At 39.3% G+C, this 11,907-nt stretch overlaps 1 protein-coding gene across 1 annotated transcript; it reads left to right on the forward strand.

The window, feature by feature from the left end:
• The first annotated feature begins 3,729 nt into the window (after positions 1-3,729).
• Positions 3,730-6,318, forward strand: LOC116305906 (uncharacterized). The gene has a single exon (XM_031715907.2). The coding sequence runs from the start codon at positions 4,855-4,857 to the stop codon at positions 5,710-5,712; it is 858 nt and encodes a 285-aa protein (XP_031571767.1). The 5' UTR covers positions 3,730-4,854; the 3' UTR covers positions 5,713-6,318.
• The last annotated feature ends 5,589 nt before the right edge of the window (positions 6,319-11,907 follow it).

The following is an 11,907-nucleotide window of genomic DNA, read 5'->3' on the forward strand; positions in this document are numbered from 1 at the left end:
GCAATGATTGCTGCTCAGCGTCTCTATTTACACAGGGAGCCCAAATCATTATTAAATCGCGATATTTATCTTTCCTTTCTTTTACAACTCATTTACAAGAACAAATCTATACAAGATAACAAACTTGAAAAAAAGTTAAATTTGAAGAGAAAAGGAAATAAACTTTTACAGTTTGAGCGGAAATAATCCCCTGAGTATTAAATATTATTTCTTTTTTAAAAAAAGAGATGGCTGGTTGGCACTCGCCCACATCTGTTACCATGACATCACTTTATTTCAAATCAGTTTCTAGTTATTTCGTTACTTTTTCCGTTTAAATTTTGTTTGATTTTTAAAGTTACACAACGTTGCTTCTCACTAACTTTGCGTGACATTCCTCGGGGAATTACAAGCGTTTTCATAGTTGGCAAAAACGGCGCTCAAAAGTACTTTGAACTGCACTGATAAAACAATAGCAAACGATGCTGGGCCGTGACTTGTCCTGCTGATCCCCTGAGCGCTGACATCTTGAATTGCGTACTTTGTATTGTGTCTATCGTGCGGTGTCAGGTTTTATCGCCCCTTGTGACTAAAGTATTGTTTTTGCAGTGAGGTTATTGTCACTACACCCATTTTGTGGTGTGCATTTTTACACGTAAAAACCGAACGAGTGAGGAATGAATATTCGGTGAGCCAAGTTGTCTATGAGCTGCACTTGCATTGCACTGCTATCTATTTCTTGCGTAAATCCGCTTTTGCATAAATTTCTAGATGTACTTCTTAAATTTAGAAGGGAAAACAACAGAATTTTACTCACTTGAGGAGTAAAGACTGTTCATATGTAAAAAATAAAAAATTTATTAATTTAAAAAATTGTGTAAATAGCATAGAGAGTTGCTGGAAGGGAAATATGTCTCGTCTGCAATCTCACTGTCTTGCTCCCCAGAAGATCTATCATGTGTATTAGTAACGGAATCGCGTGGTGTGGATAATCAAAGTAATTCGTACCAGTTTAATTGCGACTTAAAATCCCTACTTGCTTGTTTAAATCAGTCCTACTTAAGGGGATAGTGAGGTTCTTATAACCCATTACTCCCTCAATACCGACCCTTAATAGCTTTAAGGAGGCGGAGTCATCAAAAGTTGAGGCGTAATCGACCTCGTCCACAGACAATCACCTGCTAAAGCGACCACTTGTAAGCAGCTATGCACCTCGTGTAATCGACCACAACTTCAAAAAGAAACTTTCAAATTTCATCGATTCCCTAACTCAAAGGGAAGGTATGGCTAACTCACTGCAGATCGAACTGGAATTTAGCCTATAGGTTTTGCGAAGCCGGGGAGGAAAACCGGAGAAGCTGGAAAAAAACCGGAGAATCAAGAAAGACCCAACAACCCCTCGGCTCACATGCGATGAACCCGCGATGAATCGAACCTGGGGCCCAAATAAGAGGTGGGATTCGAGTGCACTATGCACATTGTCAACTACGACACCCTGTATAGATCAAGATAACCTTCTTTAAGCGACCGCATAAGCAAACATGCATCCCCGTAATCGACCCACCACCTGCAGTGAGTAACCAACTACCTCTCAAAACGACCATCATATGCAAGGAACCGGCCACTGATGCACCTTGCGATCACGAACATCCTCACCTGTGTTAGATAATTGTCACCTTGCATAAAAGATTCCTCTCATTCAACTGCGCAATGTGACTTTATAGGTCAAATGACGTAAAAACATTCCCGTCCATACATGTGGTAACACTATATCTCACATGTTCCCTGCATATAAATATACTTTGCTGCCTGCTGGGTGCAGAGTGCTGTGCCGGGTTTATTGGCCATCCTTCACGGTAACGTGATTAAATGGCGCTGCAGCTTTTGTCTCGCATATTATTTGCGCACATACGCGGTTTACGAGCCTCGGAACAAATTCTATTTTAGATCAAACTTTACAGGCCTCCATTTAAACCAGCCAAAGCCAAATTGGACTGCCATTGTAAAAAAACTAATATTGTTTGAAAACCATTGTCGGTAAAAGCTGCAGCCGCATTTAGAAAAATGCGCATTGCGTCCAAGCAGCTGTACCTTACTTATTAATCTCACCGCCAAAGTTGTTGGAGTGTATTTTAGAATTCTTAATTCAAATGATACGAAAGATGAGCAGTTAGCATTAACGGACTTTTGAAAATGATACGTTTTACATGTGTTTAACGTCAACTTTTCTCTGATCTGATATCATCTATCATTTTTGAAGGTATAACTGCGTAGGTCAAAATAATTAGCTTGGCTTTAAAATTCAAAAAGAGAGCTGCAAGATTAAATCGGGGGAGGGAGGGGGGGGGAGGGGGGAGGGGGGAGGGGGGAGGGGGGAATAGTTGCGCGCCGATGAAGGTCGAGGCAAAGCACCCAGAATTCGAGGTAATCAAATTCATATCATTCGACTAGTTGACCCAAATCAATAGGTTTTAGTTGGGTTTAAGGATTGAACTATTTTTAAAGTTACCTGTAAGTTCTTGCAAAGTTCTTAAAATACCTCATGAAATATGTTATTTATTATTTTCAGAGAAAATAGCATGCAGTGAAGTGAACATTCAATAAACATTTAAAGATGTTCTCTTGCAAATAAACAATATTAGTTTCCTGTTGTCCTGTCCAAGAAAAACGTTTTTATTGGCCACCATCAAGAAGAGAACTGTCCTGCTAAAAAAATGATTTTAGCCGTGACTGAAGAGTTCCTTTGCACTCTCCTTTCGCTTCTTCTTTCATTTCGCTTCTTTTGTCTTTTCCAACATTCTTTTTCTTGATGTCATCTCTTCTCATCTCATCTCTTCTCTTCTGCAGTGCTCTGCTCTGCTCTGCTCTGCTCTGCTCTGCTCTGCTCTGCTCTGCTCTGCTCTGCTCTGCTCTGCTCTCCTTCCACTTTACTTTCAAATACCTACTCTTCTTTCCAACTATAGAAAGAGCTAGAAAGCGCAATTAAATTCGGAAGAATTGAGCAACAAGGATATAGAATAACGCTGAACTACGTAAAGCCCAATGCTTTCGCAACAGCAAGTCGCAATACGTTGACCTTTAAAAGCGTAGGCAATCCAAGCATAGTACAATACAATCAGTGCCGGAATCAGTTTCACAAGACGCTATCATTTACAGTAGTTACGTACATAACTGCACGAAACTCCTTAGTTTTTATAGTCTCCATAAAATACTTGAACGGACACATTCAATTACTACTATGATAATCTTCTAAGTTGATTGCAAAAGAAGATTTAACTTCTAATCCTAGTATAAAAGGCTAAATTCGTCATTTTAAGGATGTTTTATTTTCGGATGAGTAGGTCAGTGTAGAGTTGCATGTAGTAAGTGAGCTATTCGATACGGTAACTTAATGCAATATTGACTCAGTTAGGCATTGCTCTAGCATTCCACTTGAACGTATTTCTTCCGGTTAGTGTCGATAACCCTTTTCAATTGGTCGAAGTTCCGGGTCTTCAAGTAACTCGATGAGAACACAAAAAGATTCGAGCGAGCAGAGCCCTCAGATCTAAACCGATTGACGTTATGAAACAAAGCACTTTAGCCCAAACAAAACATCACAAACCTGACACATTGTTATTACAACTTCATCCTTGTGTAAAATTTACATCTACGGGGTCGAACACTGGAACTATAGCCCCAGTATCCTACTCTCTATAACAATATTAGGGTTACAGAAGTTTAGTCTGAACGCATTCGAGAAGTCGATATCGAGGCAGCCCGACAGCAAGTGTGTTGGCAAACTTGATTAAACTTAGTCAATACAAAAACACATATAGGATTAAGTAAGAACTGAATAAGTTCTTTAAGGTGCACAAATGATATGTCAGTTCGGCAGTGTTTGACCACGAAATGCGATTAAGTACTAGCTTTCCGGTTAAGTCTGCTGTTCAAGCAAAACAATTACTTGGCTAATTGTTTTTTCTATCAACTTCCTCGCAGCAGGTACCATGTTCTTGACGCTCATCCAGTGAGACACACCTAGATGTTCCACACAGTCAACAAAATCCATAAAAGGTTGCCCGAATTTGGAAAAATCACAAAGGATTTACGGCTTTACGTTTATAATTTAACCAAATGACCCAAGGCTTAGGAATAAAAGTATGTAGTTTCTTGTGTACTTTGCGAGAGCTAAACGTCAAACGCGGATTTTACCTACACTGGTAACTCTCAACACGGACTTAAATATTTAACTAATTTATCACCTCTGGACTGCTGTAATTATCGTTCTAATCAACTTTTAGGCGACCTTATGGGAAGTATTTTGTTATTCAAATTCGATGGACTACTCTGTCGCAAGACAAATATAGTTTGCCCTCCAGTTCGATAACTTTTCATTCTTTAGTGGAACAAGTTGAGGCAAAATCCAATTGATAAGTCTTCGGGATCAGAGGTCACGTTCTAATCTATATTCGGTCATTATTTTTCTCTCGTTCCAAAATACCAACTTGCATAGTGTTTGTCATTCGAAGCCTGGTTGGTTTATTTATTCCGGAGGAGCTTGTGACAAGTCGTGAAGAATATCTGTTATTTTTCATTGGCACTTTGTTTGAGAATCAGGATCCTGCTTCGTAATTGTATAATTAATGATTGTTATCAAAGTGAGAGAGGAGTAGAAAGCCAATCACGGGCCAAGAAGAGTAACAACAACAGAGGCGCTAAAAAGTGTTTGTTGTGCATACATCTGAGCATACACTCGCTACTTGACGCCGGTTTTGAAACAACCAGAATCATTCCTGACCTGAACTCGCACGAGTAACAACAACATCGTCATCAGTGCAAAGAATAATCCCGGCAGAAGCTGAGTTGGTAATTTTGTAAAGAATTCCTAGCAGCATGGATGCGCAAGTACCTGATGTTCTATTTGGTGGAGTTATTGATTCTGATGAGGACATTGCTTTGGACTCTCCGAGTGTATTTGGAGATGACCCATTTAACTATGACATTATGGGACCTTCTTGTCCCGCTGATGTGTATATAGAGTACCTCTTTTCGAAAGGGCTAGCGGATTCCATCCGTGAGACCCCTCTCATCAGCGAGGAACAGGACGAGACAATAGAGCTAAGGAACTACCTTATTTCATCTGCCTTTAATTCATACTATAGCAATACCATGGAATTTGAGAAGACCAACAAGGACAACTTAGTTATATCAGCATCAGGTCTTCTTGGACTGGATGATTCAAGTGATGGGTGCTCGGTTAGTGACTCCAGTAGTGATGTTATGGAAAAATTAGACTCGGCTGACTCTCTGTATGGATGTGATGTGCACCTTACAGTACTAGATAGATCTCCGTCTTCTACCTGTAACAGTATCCCTGGCAGTACATCGCGTAAACAAGTCGAGAACTCTGTAAGCAACCGGGTAGAAAAGCCGGGTCGCAGGCGCGCATCAACTCGCGAGTACAAGTGTCACTACATTGGATGCACCAAGGTCTATACAAAGAGCTCGCATTTGAAGGCGCACATACGACGACATACCGGAGAAAAACCCTTCGTGTGCACTTGGAAAGGCTGTAACTGGCGATTCTCGAGATCTGACGAACTTGCGCGCCACAAACGCTCGCACAGCGGAATTAAACCATTTATTTGTGACATCTGCGACAAGAGATTCTCCCGCTCCGACCACCTCGCAAAACATCGCAAGACTCATTACCGCGTTCGAAAGAACTCCACCAGCTTCAATGTGGTATAAACTATAAATGTATGTGTACATATACCAGTATATATTTAGAATTCAGATATTTTATACGAAAGAATTTATGGATATACAGAATTATAACAGTGTATAAATAGTTTTTCATATTATTTTTATAAATTGTAGGATATGTATTTTTTTGTCAATATATAACGAAATAATATTTTCACTCATCTAAGAAAACATTGGGTTCGTATGAATTTTTCACATGTTTTGAGAATGGAATTGAATCACGAGAAATATCTCGTGGTTTTCGCAAACTATAATATTTGTCAAACTGCTGTGCAGTGTATATATTTTTATATAATTATCTAGCGTATTGTCATCTCTAACGAGATAGTTATTGCTAGTTTCGAGCTACGACGGAAATGTCACATCGTAAGGCGAGTGTAAGTATAGACACAGCCATAAAGTTCAAGGATATCTTGAACGTCCAAAATGACTCAGACGATAGGAATCTTTAAATTTTTTCCAGAAATGTTAACGAATTGAATATAGAGTTTCCAAACTCGCAACGTATCTTAAGGGTTGATTGTAACAAAATAAGTTCGTAGATCAGAAATAGAAAATAGAAATTGTTCAATAAAACCCTCGATTCATTCATTTATTCGTCCATTCATTTGTTTGTGATATGACATCTGATAGGGGTCAATAGAGCTTTCAACATAGGCTCTCTTTCGAAAGGCCACACACCAGAATCGCGCCCGAACAGAACTACCTCCAAACAACCTCGCACTATTAAAGAGCACCTCGTGATGAACTTCATGTCTCTTGGCTAAAGATTTACCCGGAAATTCTTTTAGGCACCTAAAAAACTAGATTAGTTGCTGCTTTTGACACATCGTTTGTCATTTTCCAACTGTGAGCGAAAATGAAATGAACACGTGCCCGTATAGCTTAAGGGTACAAAGATCAATGACACAGCAGCGTTCACAAGCAGGCCTTGTGATCTTAGTTACAAGATAAACTGCCCGGCAAAGATTATGCAAGAACCTCCTTGACATTATTGATGTTTAGAAAGAAATTGTTAAGAGCTGAGATTGCGACGCTGAGGCGAGTCACGATCTTTAGGCAAATTTGCGCAACATGTTGTGAAGTTTTGCACGCGCAAAACAGATGCCGCGCTTGGCATCGGACGGCCAAAGCAAGATGGAAAGAACTGAGACTGAGGTGCGCAATATGAAATTCCCCTTAAATATATTTGCTTCTTTGTTTAATATTTTCTTAAAAGTCAAGTGAATCAGTGTGATCGGAAATGGGGAATTCAATGATTCAAGTGACCAGAAGTATTATAAAGAGAAAAGTTTTCAATTGAAGTGGGGGACGTCCTTCAGGCAATCAACCATCCATAATAGAAAAGCGCAAGCGTCAAGGCTAGTGTTTCCCGCAAGCATGATTTTTTTCTCGGTATTAAATTGAGGGGGGGGGGGGGGGAGGGAGGGGGAGAACAACTGGGAGAGAAAGAGGAGAGATTCTGCTCAAAGAAAAATACAAACACGGCTTAAGCGGAGTGTTACAATCTCATTCCCTATACATCTAAGAGTATTAAACTTCTCCCTCGCGGCTGTAGTATGATAAGTATAATATTAAAGGTACACAAAACCGCAATGCAGTGACTGGGATTCCTGTGTTTTCCCAAGTGCGTGCCATAACATAATCGTCTAAAATACCGCGTCATACCAAACAAAGACCTGAACGGGCAGGTAGAGACAGCTTTTATTTGTGCTTTTCGTCTTTTTACCTCTCACAGCACGACAATAAGTACTAATAGCTCATCGCGTCTCCGCCGCGATAGTTAAAGCTTTCATCGTCTAATCCAGCTTTTTCCAGTGAAGTCATAATTTTGGCCGAATGAGAATCACGAGTAGCGCAGATATAACTCATCTCTATATTAGGAACTTCGTGACTTCCTTATTACGTTACTCGCTGAACTATTCGCATTATCATCTGCAACAATCAGTCACTTTGGATTTCCGTAACAATGTGATTTATTTACTTAACACACAACTAAGAGCTAAAGAAAACAACACGAGAGAATTGTTACATGAAGGCGGTTCTTCGTTGCGAACTGAACCACAACAGTAAACTCCTACTACCCTACTTCCAGCAAAGAGGAATACTACTTTGAACGGGTAAACTAGAATAAAGTAATAGTGACTAGACTTCCGAGGGGTTTTAATTGAACCGTCGAAAGGATATACGACGCGCGTCTAGTACAAAAGTACTAAGGTCATCGACCTTTGGTTTAAAAATTAAGAATGGTTTTGGCAAGGCGGTTCATAATGTTGGCGAGATTAGTGGAGTATTTGATGCTGTTGGAGTCTTTATTTTTTCCTTATTTACTCTGATCTCTCTTCCCACGCAATGCACGCATAACATTATCAAACAGGAAGCTGGACGTTTTTACTGTATAAGGTAAAGGACGTAAGATTACGAAGGAGTTTATTCAGTTTGCCGGGCAGTTTGCTGGCTTAACGTGAATAGGCCTTTCAAAGTGATTGGTCACATGACTTTTACCATGAACTAGCAAAAACCTATTGGCTGCTAAAACTGATCTTCGCTTAATCTACAACTCAAGCACGCCGAACACCTTGAATAATGCAATAATTTATTGTATTCTTTTGTTTTTTTTGTATAGCATAAATATAGACTCATTTTCATTGCACTTGCACTTACACTTGTACTTGCACTACCGAAGATGGCAATTATATTGCTGAAACATGTATTTAATTCAAACTGTTCAATTCCAACTGTTACGACCCAAGTGGCAAATAAATTTCACTGTTTTGGAACGATTTTTTGTCAGGTGAATTTTTGGAAAGGCAATATTTTCCTTTGTAACATATGCTTTCGATCTCAAGGTGTTTTTGCCACCCTACAGCGCCTCCTTAATACCCCGGGGTGAATTCATCATTATTGCGGCGATATATCAGCACGTGACTGCAAGTGCGACATAGTCATTTTTTCATTGACTGGATATATGTTTTGACTTTTCTTGCATTGTGATTGGCTAATTACAAAACCCTTTCGAAAGCCGCGGTTAATTCAGCTATGGCCGTTACTATAGTTACATGATGACACACAGGTAGCCCAATATATTTACACTAAGACGAGAAATATCGAGCACAAATAACTAAAGATATAAGTTATTTTTCCTGATTTTAGGAACCCATTTTTGGTTTATAAACAGTATATCGAGTAAGCTCATCTTGTAATCGCGGGAATTACTCGGGAAAAGATCGTTGGAATTACTCGGGAAAAGATCGTGGGAATTACTCGGGAAAACCCAAAAAGACAAAGTGCTACACTAAGTTCGATGCCTCTTAAAGTCTTTTACTGTCCCGTTTTCACCGTGGAAGAATCTAAATCAAAATATCGAAGCCGACCTCGCGGGATTACAAGTGCTAAAAATGAGGAACTTTATAGTTTTTCTTCTTCCCTCTGGACAACATTAACTGACACACTGAACCGGAAACTACAGTGAAATCCGTTGCGCTGTGTGAGGCAAGTCAGAAGCTCTGTTGACGAGCATATAATGGCTTATGACCCTAGTGTGCGGCAATCCTGACCTGGAGGCTACCTGTGTAATGTAAGTTGATCATTTACCTTATGACCCCCTTATCTATCGGATGGTAAAATAAAACGAAAAATTCGGTTAACTTCTACTAATTTTTTTTTTTTTTTTTGGCTGGGTTATAGTTTGTTCCATGGAGTATCTTGACAAGACTTGACAAGAGGAAAATAGAAATGTAGTCAGTGCAATCCTTTTTTAACTTTGAGTCTGAGGATCGAAATATAAGTTCTAGGCGATATACCTTTTACACAAAGCACAGAAAAACTTGAAAAAAATTCCAGGAAAAGACGAGAAAAAAATTAATCGATGAATCATAAAAAACCACCAAATTGAGAAAACCCTGGCGCTAGGAATTTCCGAAAAAAAATACAAAGATCGTACGTGATGCGATTTTAAGCGCAGAAAAAACTGGCAAAACTTCCAGGAAAAACAATGATAACAGAAGGAATTCGTTCATTCGTTCAAGGAGACGCGGCCAAGAATCGGTATAACCCTGATGTATTCATGCCAAAACAAGTTCTTAACAATCAAGATGTGAACTTCATATGACGCTAATCCAATCAATATAAATAGATTTATTCAAGAGATCGTAGGGAAATAAAAAACCCTTGCCATGTGTGGTGGTTGTGTGCGAAAGATAATACAGTAAATTTGGCATGGGTTTCAACCTGCCATAAAATACAAAAAAAAAAAAAAAAAAAAAAAAAAAAAAAAAGGAAGAAAAACGAAATACGATCATAACTTGCTCAAAATAGCTTTGACCCGGTAACCAAATTCGTCGCAAATCGAACCAAGATTCAATTGTTAGTCTGACATTATTATCTATTTATCCGTTTCTATAAACATTCTTAACCAGATTACATCTACGCAAGTACAAACAAGTACAAAGAATTGAAAGCTTTTTTACCGTTAGAGACATTAAAATGTATTTATTTTTGACTGGAAAAACTGCCACACTCTATCAACAACTATTTCACGGCGCAGACGGAAACTACGACGACTAACTTATTTTGCGCATCCAAAATCAAAGATGCGTTTCTAAAAACAAAATCCAAAACGAGCGTCCTGTAGAGGGAACGATAAACGAAATGTTGAAACGAAGTTTTTTCGTTCTTCAGAACTAAACTGGGTTTCCCACGACGACATTTTGGTTTTATTTGCGTCGGAACTCATACTGCGCTGCCTACGAGTAAGCGGAAGCGAATATTGGGATAATAATCCCCGCAGAGATCGCTAAAGTAAAAACAATATGTGCGTAAATGAAAAAGTAGAAGAGTTACGAACTCTATCGATTAAGCGACCTTCGCCTGGTTTTTTCGTTTTGAGTTAGTTCCTTTAAAAAAACAGCGAAAATCGAAGCGTAATTGTGGAGCACACTTAATTCAAAAAAACTGTTATAAGATAACGATATACAAACATTATGATGACAGATAGCGAGTGACATAAACAATATTCAACCTGTACAGAAACAATATCTCTCGATTAAAAATGCCATAAACGGATTTGAAATCGCCACTTTTACATTTTATTCCGTCAAATCAATACACAGGAAAAATTTTTTGCATTTTATTTTTAAGTAGTCCTTATTGAGTAAAAGTGGTGGAATTGTACGTTATTATTCACTGCTATAAAAAAGTACTGTACAATTACTTTCCATTTGTGTAATATGAGCAGAAGGCAATAGTCCGACTAGGAAATGCACTGCGCGAAACCTGTCTTGCAATCCTGTTTACTGCGCAACTTGTGCATGCACCCGAATTTCCCGGCAGCAAACGTTTCAACGCCGCTTAACAGGGATTTAGGGAGAGAATCTACGTCTTCTCTACCCGGTTGACGAGGTCAATGCATCTAGAAGCAATGCGGAATCCTTTGTTCCTTCTGGAAATGAGAGTGAATAGTTATCCTCGGTAACCCAGGGGTAAACATCTGTCGCTCGTTTCGCGCTACCAGAAAAGTAAGCGACAGATCCTTACCCATGGGTTACCGAGGATGATGAAGAGTGTGCTTCATATTAAGAGAACAACAAAACGAGAATTCCTCATGAAGGCGGATTATTCCTCGAGCACATCTCGACGCGCTTTTACACAAAATTAAGAATAGAATAAAATTATCGTTATTTTCTTTGAACGTAACGTGTCGAAGAGCACGAGCACCTAGTGAGAAGGGAGGCAGGATACCTTAGGCTATGTCTAATTCTACGTTGAAGAAAAGTCCGATGGAGTAAATCCGCATGTACACCACCTTCAACTGAGATGACGTAGGTGTCTTTCGTTAAACAACAGCTGGTCTACAGACGTGTAACTGAAGTAACTTGCAACAAATACTACACGGGAAGGAAAGGATTTTGGTGGATATTGCAATTCATCTGTTGCAGGTTGAGCTCACAGTACCAGAGTATAGCCGGAGGGCTGGAGAACTGCGCAACATGATCTCAAGTTTTTGCCGTTTTTTTTGGGGGGTTTAATTTCAAACCTAAGTTCAAATTCCATGTGACTTTCACGTGCTAGATTATACCAACATGCTCCATGTCCCCCCCCCCCCCCCCCCCCAGCTTTTTTTATTCTTTCTTCGAGACTTAATAAGGGTCTATAAATTAAATTCAACCATCGTCTAGATCA

Source organism: Actinia tenebrosa, unplaced genomic scaffold (genome assembly GCF_029948245.1).
Source record: "Actinia tenebrosa isolate PJP-AT-01 unplaced genomic scaffold, QUT_ActTen_1.0 PGA_scaffold3__52_contigs__length_22856419, whole genome shotgun sequence".
NCBI classification, from domain to species: Eukaryota; Metazoa; Cnidaria; class Anthozoa; order Actiniaria; family Actiniidae; genus Actinia; species Actinia tenebrosa.